The sequence below is a fragment of the Acanthopagrus latus genome, chromosome 21, assembly GCF_904848185.1.
Source record: "Acanthopagrus latus isolate v.2019 chromosome 21, fAcaLat1.1, whole genome shotgun sequence".
NCBI classification, from domain to species: domain Eukaryota; kingdom Metazoa; phylum Chordata; class Actinopteri; order Spariformes; family Sparidae; genus Acanthopagrus; species Acanthopagrus latus.
In genome coordinates, this window is record NC_051059.1 from 14,013,334 (window position 1) to 14,030,726 (window position 17,393).

The 17,393-nt window shown below is 44.3% G+C and overlaps 1 protein-coding gene across 2 annotated transcripts; it reads right to left on the minus strand.

Moving 5' to 3' along the window:
- Positions 1 to 281: 281 nt before the first annotated feature.
- LOC119011758 lies at positions 282 to 13,675 on the minus strand. 2 transcript variants are annotated; one of them, XM_037085102.1, is made up of 3 exons: positions 12,220 to 13,675; positions 9,600 to 10,260; positions 282 to 6,182 (listed from the first exon to the last, which is right to left on the minus strand). In XM_037085102.1, exons 1-2 carry the CDS (start codon positions 13,213 to 13,215, stop codon positions 9,709 to 9,711), a joined length of 1,548 nt encoding a protein of 515 aa, XP_036940997.1. In that variant the 5' UTR covers positions 13,216 to 13,675; the 3' UTR covers positions 282 to 6,182; positions 9,600 to 9,708. The 2 variants fall into 2 exon arrangements, with proteins under 2 accessions (XP_036940997.1, XP_036940996.1); XM_037085101.1 differs by having other exon boundaries at positions 282 to 6,185; positions 12,220 to 13,674.
- Positions 13,676 to 17,393: the final 3,718 nt, after the last annotated feature.

The window sequence follows — 17,393 nt, forward strand, 5'->3', positions numbered from 1 at the left end:
GGTGGGTTGCAGTCTGGCATCAGGGGAAAATGTTGTGTGGAGCTGGAATATTTTCTCATGCTGTGAGTTGAGGATTTCTTTTAACCAACCCAGAGATGATTGTGGTAAGAAAAACCAAGACTGCTGTGGTGAGTTACATTTGGTTCTGGCTGAGTTAGAATGAAGTGGGTTTTACGACGAGTTAACAAGACAGTTGAGCTCGTCTTAGTATGGTGAATGAGCGTACTTGTACTTTTCTGTTTAGTAAGGAAAATACAAGTAAGAGTGTTGAATTTCTTGGCATTTTGTGAGTTTATTTTGTGATTTATCACACAAACAGCTGGCAAGTGGTGTTACAGACAGGACAGGCTGGAGGCTAGCTGGTTAGCATGCTAACTTCAGAAAGCATCTCTACAGCACAGTGCGCAGCACACTTTGACATCAACACAGTTGTTTCTTCACATTCTGTTAATAATGTCAGTTCATCTTTTAAATGTTCTAAACTAAAATTCTCTTTTAAATCGGTATATACCAGTCAACATTTTCCTCCAAAGTCGTCTTCAGTGCAGCATGATGTTCGTCTTATAAATTATGGTCAAATGTGGGGTCTAATAGATTCAATAGATTGATTGTCCTCAGATTCTCAGTCAGATCTAATCAAGATATCCTCCCCAGCTCAACCCTCTTGTCAAAATGTGGTCTCTACTGGCTCCAAAAAAAACAAGATGCCGACTGCCGTGATGCCAAAGTCAACAACAGCAACAGTTTGTGAATGATTCCATTATAGCTAGAATTGATTAAAACTGAAAATGCAGCGGTTAGTTTCCGATTCATCCACCAAAACGTCTTGCTGTTGGCCTCCTGCTAGGCAGCTTTCCACCTCTCGCTTGAATGACAAAATTAATGCTGGAATATTTGCGCTGGCAAGTTCACACAAGTTACCAATCGATGCATCCTCAGTGAAATGGACCTCTCAAGAACACTTCCCAGAATTGTAACCGTTCTTGGCAAGATACAAACTTGTGTACTGGGACAGCGCTTGGGCCACAAGAGATGACGTTTCACAAGGACACAAGACAGACAAGGACGCATACTGAGAGAGACTCAAGGGTTTAAAATGGCAGTCCACAAACCAATGGGTGACATCATGGTGGGCTCACACTTTTATTACACCATTTGGCTTTTTTTTCTTGATTTATACTTGCTTTGCTCTTTCTTGACATTCTTTTCAGACTCACTTATGAGTCAAACCAGGATTACATCCCCGGAGCCAGTAAAAACTCAAGGGATGTTGAACTTTAAGCTGTCCGATCAGGTGACGAGTGCTCGGCTGACTTGCTCTCTTCAGAGCTCAGCCGGTCTCCTCCTCTTTGGACCAGCATGTCATTTTAAACATGCCACGCTGTAGAGAAAGACAGCCACTGTTTGCTCAGCTGTGGAGCTTCACACCCACATCTGGACGCAGGCTCTCGTTAGCCTTACACAAGCACAGAGGAGAACCGGCTGGCACCTCTCATTTGGCCTCAACAAACACCATCCAGCGTGCAGGTAGGTAAGGTGTGGAGGGAATGGGATGGGTTTTTCGCCATCTGCCTGCAGCTTAGACTGAACATACTGTGGCAAGGAGAGACATTTTCCGGATGCATCTGCACGTAGGTGGGCAGTGTTTGGAGAGGTTACCGAGGCCAGGGTTTGGTATTCAGAGGTCATATTTCAACAAAGCGGGGCCACGTGAGAGCCGGCGGGGACGTAGCAGAGGAACGTGCTCGGCCCACAGAGAACGTCTTGACAGGTTGGTTTAGGCACAGAGCAGAGAAATTCCTCAGCACTTCTGTCATCCCACTGAGATTAAGAGCAGCGCTGAGGTCAGCCGTAGACCAGCGTGTAGGACAGACAAAGTGGGCCACTTCCTCACCCGGGGTCACTTACACAAGCGGCGGAGACGGCGTCGTAAATTTACAGAGTGAAAACTACATGGTGCGCCGAGACAAAACACAGAGGAGTCGCCTTCGAGTGGGACTGATGAGGAGTTCTGTTTCTCTCTCGAGCTGGGTGGTATTGTGGCTTGGGTTATATTTTTTTTAGGGGGGGGTTGCTCAGAGGACTTGCTATTCTTTGATTGTACTGTACTGTTTTTCCCATGAGCTCCTAATCTCTTTCTTCAAACATTCAGTTTTCCTCTTCCATCAGTCTGTTTTGTTCACTTTGAAATTCCCAAAGGACATTGCAAAAGGGACAAGCTCACATGTTTTTGGCAACGAACAACAACACAAATTCCTCGTTTGACTGTCTTTTAAACAAATCAGTGTTTGGTAAAGAAAACCGATAATCCCTAACTCGTAACCAGTGGATTGGACTTTTGTTTTCTGGACTGAAATAATGTATGATTGAAAAACTAAATAATAGTACACACAGTGTTATCTTCAGCACACACAACAGTGACTGTTTTTTTAGGTAGATGAAATTAGCACACATTCCCCAGCATGCAAACAACTGTGGGGATATTTTTGGGGGATTTGATTTTATCACTTCATCTTCTGACTCTTAATATTCAGTCTTGGTGGTATTTATTTTTATACTGTCAGTTTTTTTATTTTTGTCTTCCTCTTATTTAATTGTTTTCTGCTGACGTTACTCCTGGCCTTTTGGCTGTAAATTCTTTTGTAATTATAACTTTAAATCTGTACAATAGGTCTATAAAAAATGCATGTTTTATCTCAAAACATAAAGAAAATCTACATAAGGCCAATTTAGACATGGTATATTTTCTAACTTCTAAAATGTAATGGCTACAAACCAGCTTACATTATTTTTATTTACATTAACATTTGATGTATAAACACATTTTTAAGTTTTTCTTTTTATTATAAGAATTCAATGAGCTGAAGGGATGAAGAGTAGTTTAAATCCCCACAAGCACCTTGTTTTTGCTGACCTCTAGTAGTTTAAAGGCGGCTCCAAAACTATAGGGGGCGCAGTTACTGCTGCTTAGCTTTGTTAGCTCAGTTAGCTGTGGAGCTAACTCTAATTCCTGTCCTGTGACCTCGGATGACAGAGAGTCACTGCAGTCAGCAGGGCTCAGCCTCGGCCGACTCCCAGTGAACACAGCTGGACACCAGACTGGGGACTGAACTCATGCTGCATTCACATGCTCCCAGGACGGTCACGTTCGTTTTTCTGACTTTGGTGTGTTAATACCAACATTCATGGACCAACATGGCTGTCTCAGTTTCAGTGTCACATGATGTCAGTTTGCCAACTCCTGTACCAAAGTGAGTTCTTGTTTCAACTGACAGATGCCAGATAGAAGACAGGACACAGAACAAGGCTGATGGTTCATAACTTATGGTTCGATTAGCAACTTGAGACGCGAGAATGGAGTAGAAGTTTAGGGTAAATCTACAATGCATCAGCACACTAATGCACATCTATTTTTTAAAACTCGAATTAATCTAAGCTCGCATGTCAGCTGAGGTGATCAGCCTCTTCTGCGCTCCGCGAGGACTGTTAACCTGCATGCAATGAGAGCCTGCTCAAACATGGTCAGCCACGACTTTGACTACAAACCAAAACCAGAATGCTTCCAATACTAAAGTCCCTTACCTACAGATTCTGCATTCATATGCAGATATCTGTTTGTAGAGATTACTTGGGACTACGTGTCATCACCCTAAAGCTGATACTGTCTCTCCCAGCATGGCTCTTTGTTTTTGGAGGCTGGTTGGTTCTCTAGCCGTGGTTCAGGATCAGGCCGTAGCCTTTGAGACGGCAGTTGTCCATCCTGAACCGAAGCAGGCGAGAAAACAAAACTCCACTGGACGCACCTGCGGTATTAACAGCATCCTAGTCATGTATTATTTTTGGGTTGTTGAGACAAACGGGAGGTGGCAGCGTTCAGAGTCAGTGTTGTTCTTGGTTAAATCTCTGTCTGACATTCCAGAGTCACTCCAGTATTTACAAAGGCGGCACGGCCAACAGCTCAGCCGGTGTGCCTTCAGTCTGATTCATGCACTTGGACAGCAGGCCAAGACGTGGCCTTTCTCAAAGCCCACCAGGGTTTGGGCGGAGCAGACGTTATCTGAGACCCAGGCCTGCAGACCTTTAAGTGATCCATTGAGGATTGATGGTTGTTTTGTGACTTTGACTTGGTATTCATATGGCGTCTTATCGAGTGTTACTTGTTTTAAAAGTTTAGTCAAATAAAAGGGTTGAAAGAAAGTTTTTGTTGTTTTTTTTTAAATCTCACTGCCAAAACAGAACTCTCCTATGAATAGAAAGCAGGGTGATGTATCTGCAATATGAAAAATATCCTGACACAGTTCATGACTGGGCTCAAAACTACTTAGTCTTTGCTAAACACAGAAATTTAGAGACACAGTGAAGCACTGTTGATTCATTAAACGACTGTTTTGTTTGGCAGTGGATGAAAAAACAAAACCCCAAAAAACGATCACCTAATGCATTAATCGAGCATGACGAACATTCTCTGGATCAAGCTGCTCCAAATGTGAGGATGTTCTACATTTCTCTGTTTTTATTTTCACGGTCCTGTCATTTCTGTCCTCTTTCAATTGTCTTTCATGTTTTCTGGGTTTTGTGTTGTCGTTTGCCGTGTGTCCCTCTTGTGTTCTCGCGTTCCTCCCCAGTGTGTTTTTCCTTCCGAACCTGCTCTGCGTCGTCTTCATTAGCCCAGCCCTGCTCCCAGTGTGCTTCCCAGCCTTACAACTCCCTCCCTACTCTCTTGGGTTTCTACACTCGTTCCCCTCGTCTGTGTTACTCCACCTGCGATGCTTCCCCGCGTTAGTTTAGTTTTTATTCAAGCCACATGTAAACTTCATGGCACAATTTAAGCAGGATCAGGAAAAGGATTTGTCTTTTTCCATTGACTACCAGGCAACGTTTTTCCCGAAAATAAGGTCCCATGGGGCGTGACTTCGGCTCTCTGTTTCCTAATGTTTCTCTCCAAATGATTTCTCAATACAGTCATCAAATAATTGATCATTAAAGTAACCTTAGGATGCTAAGGATGCTACAATAGGACACTCAGCGCACCAAAAAACCCAACTCACTTTCGATGTTACTCTCGACAAGTCATGATGGCCTCCGGCACTTGACCTTGCGCATCTATCTAACCTTCGGCAGCTTATCGCCTCCTCACGGCGTCGCCCCTCACACTCCGTTACTGCGCAATTAATCTAACTGTTATGGGCTGCAGGCAGAGACAGCGGGTGACAAAGTGGCCGGGACACTTGACACTTTGCACGTGTCATATTCCATCTGTCACCACAGCTCTCCATCGGCGATGCTGACAGTGACGCAGAGAGCGAGGGGTGTTTTGTGAGGTGGATGGATTACGCCGGTGGTCGGAGGGAAGCTGTGTTGCTGGCCTGACAGCAGCAGGAGCTTGTGAGAGCAGAGTGGTGAAAGTCTCAGACAAGATTTAAACAAACACGGACACAGACGCTGGCCCTGGACGAAGCAGCGGGCGTCCTGACAGAATAAGGCCACAAGGATCGCACACTGCCATCTCCAGATCAGCCAAGGAAGTAACTTCCACAGCCACTTGGGACGCTTCTGCTTAAATAATTTCCCAGAGTCAGGGGCAATGAAACGCTGGCATCATTTCTTTTTATTTAATATTCCAATGTGGGACATTTAGCGGCCAATGCATCACCTCTAGAGATAATTGAGACGTCAGAGTGATTTGTGTGAGAAAAGTCCAGCAGAATTTATTGTATTGCAATTTAATCTCAGCTCTGCCTTTCCAACTTTCCCGTCTCCTTGCCGATTACAGTCCAAGTGTAAAAATAACTCTACAATAGTTCAGATGATATGAATCTTAACGTAGCATACGTTGGGTTAGGTAGTATCCAAACTGGTGTAAGCTGCCTGAAAATAGATTTCTTTTGCAATATAAAAAAAAAAATAGTAAAAATAAATTAACATTGTCATGAAGAGATATGTTTCTCTGTGTGGTCGTTGAGCAGCAGTTCACAGTTTATTCCTCTCATTGTTTGCCACTACATCACCAGTAACAGCAAAAGCAGAAATTCTCAGAGGTTCTCACTCCTCCATGCTCCTGTGCTTGCATGACATACAGTCGTGGGTCGACTCTTGGGGAAGTTTTCCCTTTGGAAATACCCCCATCTTCAGGCCGTGCTCTGTTTCCACCGGCTGACAGCTTGTCTCAGTGGCATCAGCTCCTGCTGGAAACATCACAAATAAGAAGGAAAAAAAAAAAAAGTGAGAAGGAAATATTTTAAATTCAGAACTCAGCAGCTCAGTGACTCACTGCTGCAACAATCAACACTCTACATTCAAACTGTGCTCCTTCTCAAGGATTTTTTTTTCATAATGTCATTCAGTGAAGGACCACAGTGTTAATCTCTGCTCAGTTGAAAGTGAAGCAGTCAGTGTGCGGGTGTTTTTGTGTTTGTGTTTGTGCTCATGTGCTTCCATCATTGCGAAGACCAAGTTTTAGGCCTTGAAAGCGAGGACATTAGGAAAAGTGAGGACATTTATGTTCTGTCCTCGTCTTTGCAGGACAAATACACTTCTCATCGCGGCCGGATTAACACAGAGGGCCAAAAAAATGAGCTGTGGTCCCCCATCGACTGCCCCATTTTTTTCAACAAATGGCATTTGGTCAACAGCAGCAGAAACGCAGGACAAAAACACACATCACAGGAACAGTTTTGTGCAAATAAAAGGCAGAAGGTATGAAAGTTAAACATTTAATAGGTTATGAATCAGCCTCAGTGTTGTCTTGATGCGTCTTTATGACATACAGTACTTAAGTGAATAAGACCATCAGTGTGAAGATCGGCTATTTCTACAGATTTATTTGTCCCTGGGTCAGACTCTGAAAATGTAAACAATTTTTTGAGTGTTCAGGATAAAGTTAGGAGTCTCACGACCTGAGGAAAGCTGCTCTGTGGTCTGGTGGTACAGCGATGGATACTTCTGTATTGCCAGACAGAAGTACCGGCATGCACCGTAACATTTTATATTGACCTCGTCACGAGAATGGATTTAATTGAATTTAACAAACGCTACAATGCGCTACGATAGGCGACCAAGCGGCCATATCCAAAGTAACAGGATGTGTAGTATGTGGCTATGAATCTGAGGTGTTTTGAGGTAGTGTGTCCTCTCAGAGTTGCTGTAAGGGAGGAGTTGTTCTTTGACACACCACTGTAGTCATTGCTATTTGTTGAACAGCAATTAAAAGAGGAAAAAAAAGGAAAATATGCTTAAAAATACATTGTGTCTTTCCTTCACTTGCTTCCAAAACTGTATGTACTCGTATTGCTTTTATCCACAGGGAAAATGAACATCAAAAATGAACGTTCCTTGTAGCCCTTAAACTACTCAAATGAAAGTATACAATCATGAAATATTAAGTGTGTCAGTGGGTTGTGTATGTAAAATGTTCGGATGTGGAAACAGACAACACTTTTGTTGCCCAGAGCTGCGGAAACCAGAGCTCCTATTTCTCAGGAATACCGCCTGACATCAAGTTAGCTGTGTTCCAGTTAGCTTGTGGTAAATTGATTAAGCCCATGTTTATTCAGGAATGTGCGACACAAATACGAAATATAAACTGATTTTGACACAGGACCCATATCGGACAACACCGGTATCTTTTTGGACTCCCGGGGCTTCTGAAGTAGAAGGGCAGGGCAAGGCCAGTGTCATTTTTCTTAGACCTGTCCTTTCTATTTCCTTCTCTGTTATACAGAAGTCTTGTTCTATAAGCTAATTAGTTGAACCCCATCTTTCAGCCATGAATTAAAAAATACAAAGAAACTAGGCCTGTTTGAGGATTAAAACTAGGGTTGGGGTTTCAATTATGTCAATGAGAATCCTTATAAGTATAGAAATAGTGTGTGTGTGTTTGTGTGTGACTTCCAAAGCATTAACTGTATTTCGCTCTGGGTTAAGTAGGAACACGTTCCTTTCATTTTGATTCATTTCTTTATTCATATTTAAATTAGCTCTTTTATTAATGTTGATGCTCATGTCCCCTGTTATTTGTGCGTTACCACGACGAGCAACCACTTAAAGAAGTTAATGGGAATTGAAGGGTTAGCGTGAAGTTCGGATTAGTCAAGAGTTTAGATAAAAAATGAATCACAAGCGTAAAAGTATAAGTGTGTGTTTGTGTGTGTGTGTGTGTGTGTGTGTGTGTGTGTGTGTGTGTGTGTGTGTGTGTGTGTGTGTGTGTGTGTGTGTGTGGCTGGGTTGCCTAGCACCAAATCTGTTGTGTTATCCATTTTAACATTGAACCTGCTCTGGGTGACTAATTCGGATGATTCAAGCCTCGTCTGTGCTTTGAAAGACTCTGAAAGTGAAAAGAAATTACAGTGTCGAACAGAAAAGCTACATTGCACTTACAACTAATTAAACGCTTGTCTCACGATAAGAATTAAAACTCATGCGCTTTCATTGACTTGTCTCTCTGGCTGCCAGCCTCGACGTCTCGGCCTGCCGTGCTGTGCTGTGCGCCGGTGCTTATGTTTGTATGGACGTCACAAATATACCAAGAGTTTGCCTCACTCCATTCTGGCGCGTGGCCAGGGGGTTTTATGATTAAAACCAGATTGTGCTTGCCCAACTCGGAGAGGCAAGAAAAATAGATTGCAGTTACGCATACTCCGCACAAGAGGGAAGCGCAGAAACGTGCACGCCTGCCTCTGCAGCATCTGTAAAGGTGGCCTTTTTGGAGGAATGATTTTCCCCTCTGCTGGAGGGACTTTTTCACAGATGTCGTCTTGTTATTAAGTCTGCTTCTAGTTCACAGTCAGTAATGACACATCTGACTGTGGCACGAGAAGAAAGGTTTAGTTCCTCCTCATCAAGCCCCAGACATAAATCATGCCAGTCCTGAGTCAGAGCTATGATCATCCTGTAGATATAACGACGCCTCTTTTGTGTCACATGATTGGAGTCAAGCTGCTGTGGGGTCTTCCTAAGCCAAAAACATCTGAGCTCCAGCCAAGTCTCGGTTCCTTCGAAGTCGTGACTAAGTTACACTGCAAAAGGAGGCCTGACTTGGATTTTATCCTGCACTCTGCCCTCAGACTGAAGTGAGAAAAACAGTCCAAATCAAAGGAATTTTTAAGCCTCGTGTTCTAAAATATGTAATGATCTTGTTTTGCAAAGATCAGAAATTCCTTAAATCCACTCAAAATAGCCAACTTTTACTTCAGCAAGTGAATTCCTCTCCTCCCGCCTGACTGATTCTGACCACATGTGCCACCTAAACTGAAGAGCAAACGCTCACTTCTCGTTCGACTTGCCAAGACAGATGGCTTTTTGCAGTGTAGTGAAGGCTGGGAAATCATGTGACATCAACAAAAGCAGACACATTACGCCCCCTCCGCCGCCACCGCCCACACACAGACATCACACACACACACACACACACACACACATTCATCAAACGCACACATAAACCCTTTTTTGTAGTAGGGAGGAACGCTGCAATTCATTTACTGACTCTGAGAAACCACGCTGCCAGTAAACACAGCAAACGTCATCAGCTGTGAGCGCTGACGGAAACATCAACACAGTAAAAGAGGGAGAAAAAAAAATAGACCTCTTGTATCTGAACTCACCATGAGTTGTTCCCCTGCCTGCATGGTCCCACTTTGACCTCCACTCGCTGCAGCAGGGTCTCATGTTTCAGGCCCCCATGGCACTGGGGCAGACCACCCCCCTCCTCCTTCACACCATGCTGGCGTTCTGGCGGCCTCTCCCGGGGTAGGCAGGCGTCCTCAGAGGCTTGGAGGGCGGGTACGAGCCCTTCCCACACCGCCCGTTTTGAGGGTACAGAGGAGGCTTTTGAGTTCTCGAATTGGAGGTGCTGTTACCAATAATGACTTTAGGGTCCAGGCTCTGTGGGTGTGACTCAGGATGAGTTTGGCCAATGTGATTGGAGTCTCTGGGAGGATACAGGTGAGGCGGGTGTCCGTTCACACTTGCCTTGACATGGTTGATGTCCTTACTGTGGTTGGGCGGGGTGAAGCGGCTTGTTTTCACGACTGATGCCATGTGAACGGGCGAGGGAGAGTTAGTTCTTAATATGATCCGGTCTTCATCAACGTGCCGCAACGCCTGGACAGGAGCTGGAGCAGGCTTGTGATTGGGCAGCGGGGCCAACCTGAGGTCACCAGGATGAACTGAGCCGTGAAAGGTAGTGGACGACCCCTGAGTGATGCAGGCCGCCTCCTCACTGAGGTCGATGCAGGCTGTGAGTCGATCGATCTGCTGGACCACCTGAATGACAATGAAGAGAGTGGGTACTTGTCCAAACTGCAGAAATGAGTGATTTTAGAACAGTTCTTGGACTTTACTGGCACATTTTCATTTGATTTCACTTTATATTTCACTGAAGGTCAGAGGGAATTATTTTACATTTTACTCAAGCACGTGTCTCTGACAAAAAACAGCAAAAACGGAATCACCAAAGCAACATTTCTCCTCTTTACCTCTCAGGTGGGTTCCTGCGGTAGAGGAGATGATGCTCACGTGATTAAAAAGAGATTATTCCAAAAAGTAAATACAGATTTCTGTTACAGAATTTTCTTTATTTTTCTCCTGTTAATCATCTCACAGCACCTCAGATGTGTCTTGTGACCCCTTGTGAGCATGGAACCTCCCAGTGAAGTTTAACATTTCCATAAACTGATGTCATTTTGGACAAACTATTTAACTTACTGAAATATCGAGCATCCGATATGTATGTACCTTTGTCACAAGTGTGTGAGCACTGCTGATACACTAAAAAAGTTGTGAACTTGTGTTATCACAACAAATCTAATTTGAGCAAAGGAACATTACATCATCCATGTTTGCTCACTTCATCTTAGCCTGATTTACCCTGAGGTGGGCGGAAGCTGCAGGTTATTAACTTCTACTTAAAATACAAAAAATGTGACATTACCAGATACGTTCTCAGTGTTTGCCATGAGAAGCATGTAAAAGCAGCTGTGCATCCTGACACCTTCATTTTGTCTCCAAATGACCTTGTACAGCCTCTGCTTTGTTCCTGTGATATTGATATCGGTATTGGTTCAGTAAATAACTGTTTTCTATATTGTAGACTCTAGTTACTTGTTTCTTTGCAGACCACGTGCTGCCTCAGATCCATTCTTTTATTTTTATCTATTTTCATGCTGAATATTGGATCTGATGATCAACCAGGGCAACAATTAGGTAACCCACATAACAAAGTATATATATATATATATATATATATATATATATATATATATATATATATATATATATATATATATATATACACGTAAATGAATGTATAATGAACTTTTACTTATACAGTTGATACTGATATAAAATACTTTCAATGAAGTTCTATCTATGGGTGACTTTCACTTTTACCAAAGAATGACCTTCGGGTAGTTTTACCATACTGGTTACAGTTAGCTCCACCTCATCCAGCTATTGATACATTAGCATTAACAGTCTAATGATGAGATGTATAATGAGACTGTTCATCAGTAACGGGGGCCAATGTGATTTCTTTTATTTTTGATATTTTTATAACACTTCTACTTTTATGTGAGTAGTCGTAGGAGGTGAGCACTTCTTCCAACACTGTCACTGTATGTATGACCTAAGAGTGTCTCTGACTGAAGCAATAATCAACAAATCAGCCGTGATTCTCATCAAAGCTGGTTCATTTGCATCCTTCTGTTTACCACGCTTTAAATCCCAACCGTGGAGACTCTTTACATGTAATGTTGCGTCGGTACAATGCAATGGCCTTGCACAGATGCATTCAGCCGTGAATCAATGCCATTTCACAGCTGCATGCAAAATGGATACTGTAAGAGCAAGGCATAATTTAGTAACGGTCTCGAGCCAGGCTTTTTAATGTGCTGGCCGGAACGCTGCCAATTTCGGCGGCGTTCTGCAAAAGGTCAGTGCAAATCGTTCTCAATCACTGCTTCGGTAAGAGATGATGAGTGAGTCACAAACAATGCAGTCATCATGCACACGCAGAGCTACTGATATGTTCACATGAACATGTACCCACTGATACACGACCTGTGCCAAACTGATCTGCGCTGAGCTTTGTGCTTATCAGTTTGAATGTCACAGTGTCCAGGGGAGCTTTGATAAAAGGCTGGGACACCTGCGCCTGACGCGTCATGTTCAGACACCTGCTGTACACATAAACAAAACAACAGCTATAATAACAGACCCTCCTACCTCTTTCATCTCCACGTGAACTTGCTTTAAACCCCCCAACACATCCTCCAGATCTGTCACCACTTGTCTGATTTGATCCCTAACCAGATCATGCCTCGTCCTCTGCTTCGCCACCTCCGACTCCTGCCGCCGGAGCTCGTCGTTGGTTGTTGGCTTCGACGGCTCTGGACTGGTGATGCCAGAGGGAGGGAGGCAGGGCCCCTTCTGTCTGCCTTGTTTCAAGTTTTTCTGCGGGACCTCAGTGGGGAAGAAAGCTTTGTGAGAGCCACCGCGTCCATTACAGCGCTCCTCTGATCCGCCCTTCAGTCTGCCTCGGTCCTGATGGCTATCTCTTTCCTCCCCTCCCTCAAAGAACACAGGCCTCTGTCCACTGTGGCCGTTTGACATGTGTAAACGGCCAAGATGGGGCTCATGTGACTCCAAATGATAGTTCTCCGAGGTGCAGCTTTCCTCCTCCTCGTCCACGCAGACATACCTGACTGTCCTTCTGTGCCTGTACCCTTGACCTTTGACCTGAAGATGAGGGAGAGGATGTGGCATTCCCGTGCTGAGGGGCACCACACAGCCACACTGTTCTCTGACAGACGGGTAGTGTCTCACCCCAGGCTCCGGCGGGTAGCTCCACTGGGCAGGGTTCAACTCCCAGGGGCAAACTTGGCTCAAGTCATCTGACTGGCTGTAAGGGCCCGGCCCTGCGAACACAGGCCTCCTCTGTGGGCTGCGATGACCGCTTCTCTCTACTCTGTCCACTACGAACACTCGCCCTCCTACGTCTTTAACCCGAGGAGCCTGGATGTCTCCCCTGCAGTCCAGAGATGGGTGGTCCGTCTGTCTGGCTGATGCTGGTTTGTATGCCGACCCACTGTGGCGGCCGTACGCTTGCTTCTCATAGTGGACGCAGTGCTGGCAGGAGCAGGGGGTGGAGGGGGAGATGGAGGTGTTGGTGTGCTGAGAAAATCGGTGGTGTCCCGTTGTTTGTGCGCCTTCTGTGTACATGTCCAAAGAAGTCCAGAGAGGCTTGAGTAGAAAACGCCTTAGAAAACAACTGGTTTCCTCCCGTCCCTGCTCTCTCCAGCCCAGTCATTCACTCGCTCTGTTTTCCTCATCTGCGTCTTCCCACAAGAAAAACTTTTCTTCAGCTCTTTCTTTTTTCGCCTCTCTCTACCCAAGACTTCTCCCTCCCTCCCCTTCCTTCCTGTCTGTTGTTTCCCTTCTTCTTCTTCTTCTTCTTCTCCTCTCCTGTAGTTGTTAATCTCTGCGCCTGTTCTTTTTCTCCTTTCCTGGACCTTCTTGTTTCCTCTACTTTCCTCTAACTTTTTCTCTACTCCTTCTCCTTCCTCACCCTGTAGCCCTCTCTCCTACACGGGGCCCCTCTCCGCCTCCCTCCCTCTCTGTCTCTCTTTCTACCTCTCCCGCCTCGTTGTTCTGTCTCATTTGCTGCTGCAGGCTTCTAGTCTCTCTCTCTCTCTCTCTCTCTCTCTCTCTCTCTCTCTCTCTCTCTCTCTGGCTCTGTATTTCCCGTTTCCTCCCCTCCCCTCCCCTCCCCTCCCCTCGCTCTCCTCTCTTTCTCCACCTCTTACTCCGTCTCTTGCCTCTGGTATATTCTCTCACATAGTCGGCTGTACCTGAATTCATGAATTCCTCCTCTTCCCTCCACCTAAAATCCAGCTGCCTGGTGAGGCTCCTCCGGTAAAGGAGTCCATGTGAGGTTTCCTGTCTGTCAGAGAGTGCGTGAAAAGAGTCCCAGCTCCGGTGCTGAGCTCATTAGCCCAACTAAAGCCTTTGCACTCTGCAATTAAACGCTGCCTGGGATTCCTTGGCCGAACGCTGAGAGAGGAGGGGAGGGGAGGGGAGGGGAGGGGAGGAGAGAAACACAGGGGGAGGTGGGGTTTCTAACATACACAGACGAGGGAGTCTGAGTCTAGAGACAGAGCGACTGCCTTTGTACGAGGGGAACATTTTTTCACCATCCTGTATCTGCTTTTTTTTTTTTTCCCCTCTTCTTTACCTCTCTCCCCACCAGTCCCTTCCCCTCTTTGTCCTTTGCCTCTCCTGTCATTCCCACTCTATCGTTGTCTCGCTTCAAGTGATTTCACCTCAACAGTGTGGAGCGAAACTTCACTTTGCTGAGGCAAGCAGAGACATTATGGTAGCACTGTATAGAAAAAAGTACGCACCCTTCTCCCTCCTCTCACGTCCATACAATGGAGTTTAAATGGCACCTAAACAGCTCACTGTCACAGACGTCAAAACCATGTGTGTTCAAGCCATGTGAAATCCATCATGCCTTTTCATTTACGAATCAACCTCAGCTCACTACAGATAATCATAATCTCCAGACAAATGGAACAAAAAAAAAACTCCTTCATACAAAATTAGAACGCAGGATGAGCAATCGAGATCTGTCTCCATCTGAAGCGCTTGTGTTGTTGTGGCTCTAAATCCACAGCGACTGAGGACAGTGAGGCGTTTATTTTCAAAGAAAATAACTGGAGCTTTGAAAACAATGGGTTGTAAAAAAAAAAAAAAGAAAGAAAGAAAGAAAGAAAAGATAAAAAAAAAAAAACTTCTGAGAATAACAGCAGAGGAGGATGAAGGAGATTCATCCGTCCCAGCAGGAGGATGAGCAGTCCAGTCCCAGCTGCTGGGAAAGATTGTTGTAGATGAAACACAGCTGGAGTGACTTTACCTTAACATATACGCTGTATAGTCTCACAGGAGCGTGAGGATATGCAAAACTGTAGGCAACCTCACACCACACTGAACATGAAAGATTGAAAACAACTTAGAATACGAGTCGCACGCTTAAATTTAAAAGCTGTTCAATGCACATGTGGTGGGCAATACTGATGAAATCCTCGAAAGTGATGCTTATAAAGTGTATCATGTGACGACTAGAGCCTTTGGGAACCGGTTCAAACTGGATCCCTCAGCCTCGTATGCTCCGAGCTTATCAATTCCCTTTATCGATGCTGCCATGTTTTTTTCCGACAGTTGAGCATTGTAAAACAAAGACGTCAAACTCCTGCAAACTCTGGCTTCAATTCACAAAGACGGAGGCCAATGTGATAATGTCAGTAGCTGGAGGGGATGGTGTGGGAGTACAGTTCGAGCATACAGTTCGAGCATACAGTTCGGCATTTGTGAAACCATCATGGCCGTACTCAATATTTTTTAGGGGAACTTGGGACAGTTCTGGGACAGGTATTTTAAGCCAAACCATAATGTTTTCCTAATCCTAACCAAGTGTTTTTTGCACCTAAACCTAACCACACCACAAGCACAGCATCGTGACAAGCTGATTGGACTGCCAATTAGGTTGGGAAACACCGGCAATATGCTGAATCCTCTTTCTCTGCAAGAACGGCTTAAATTCAAGGACTGCCATGTAGTTTTCATTGCAAACACAGGCCTCCTCTGTGGCCTGTGATGACTTCTTCTCTCTGATCTGACCACTATGAGAGCTTGCGCTCCTACGTCTTCAACCCGAGGTGCCACAAGTGCCACTGCTTCCCAGCCGAGGTGCACATTTGGGTTAATATCCTGTGATTTAAGAACATTAGTCCCATGTGGACAGGCTTAGCAGGCTTCTCTTTGACCAAGAAAACCCCAAATTAAAAGTGTCTATGGTACAAAGTTCTCTCATTTCATAGATAGCTGAACTTATATTGACTATGAATCAGTAAGACAATCACTAAATAATCAGATTTATGAGCATAATCACTAAAAGGGCGTTGGTATGAAAAAAAACTGATCAACTCCCATGCCTAATTGTGGTAATACAACATATTCTGAAATTTTGATTAAGAAACTATCAATAGAGTTTAACATACCAGAACTACAACACTGACATATTATCAAGATGATACAAACATGCTCTCAAATAGTTGCTCAAATGCACATCCAGCACACATTGAGAAATATTATCATTCATTTGGAGTCATGTTTCGGTCCACCTGATGAGCCTATAGAGTTCTATAGAAAGCTGAAGTCACAACCCTTCCATGGAGCCTTATTTCAGAAAAACTTTGTATGGAAGTGAACGGAGAGAGACAAATCATTTTTTGATCACGTTTGATTTGTGACGTTGTTTAGGACATTCACCAGTTTCTTGCAAACATTATCTGTCTGCTGTTTGATGCTGGGAAGTTAAAACACGGTCTGTTTCCAAACCAAAATAATGTGCTGAGGAAATGAAACATTTAACAATCACATAAAAGTCTGACATAAATCTATTCTCACAGCATTTCCCACAATAATGTAATACACCCAGAGAAATGAAAGATGGGTATGACAAAATCTCTGATAGTTACCAAATCTTTCGTCTAATGGAATCCTTCCTATCGCCCACATCTTTTATTTGATGACCTTCGTTCCAAGCACAGTTTCAGGACATTTTGTCTGTTACCACACAAATGTTTTAGTCTTTTCATAAACACAGAATCTGAAACTGAGCTAATTGTAAAATCGCCAGCTGATGAACCACCTGCAGAGAACAGTCAGTCAGCCGAGGGAGAAAAGCAATCTGGCTCTAATTTGTTTCTTTATTTATTATCAGTCAGCTGTTTCCTTTCAACCTTTTTGTGAAAGCATCATTGTTCTGTTTCGAAAAGAAACTTTTGCTTTTTTGCTACTTTTTTTGCTTTCAATGACTTGGGCAAACTATTAGCACAGCCAAAATATTTTCACCTTCCACCTGACATTTTGGGATGTTATCCACCGCAGAATATTCTATACAAATTACTGCACTCTACCCTTATCTGTCTCATACACATGCATATATACAGACAGAAAGACGGAAAGATGAGAGAGTGGGTAAGAGGAGGCAGAGCAACACCTCAACCTGTCATCTGAATCTCAGTATTTCTCAGTCGGGGTTCCTCAGGCAGATCCTTGTCTACAAGATACAAAAGGACTATCAAAGGTTGTAGTTGTAACATCGTCTGCACCCGTACAAAAAAGATGGGTGTAGCGTGTGTGTTGCCTCAGAAAGGTTCCCAGCTTGTGCAGCTCTTACATCACACCGTTTTCGTGTTGGCCTTCCCGCCTCCTGCTCTGCTGAACAGCTCGAGGGCACCCGGGAAGAGGAGAAGGAGAGCCACACTTCAGCACACTGCACTCTCCTGTTCTCACCAGGGTCAAGATGACCTAATTAACACATATGGATACTTATA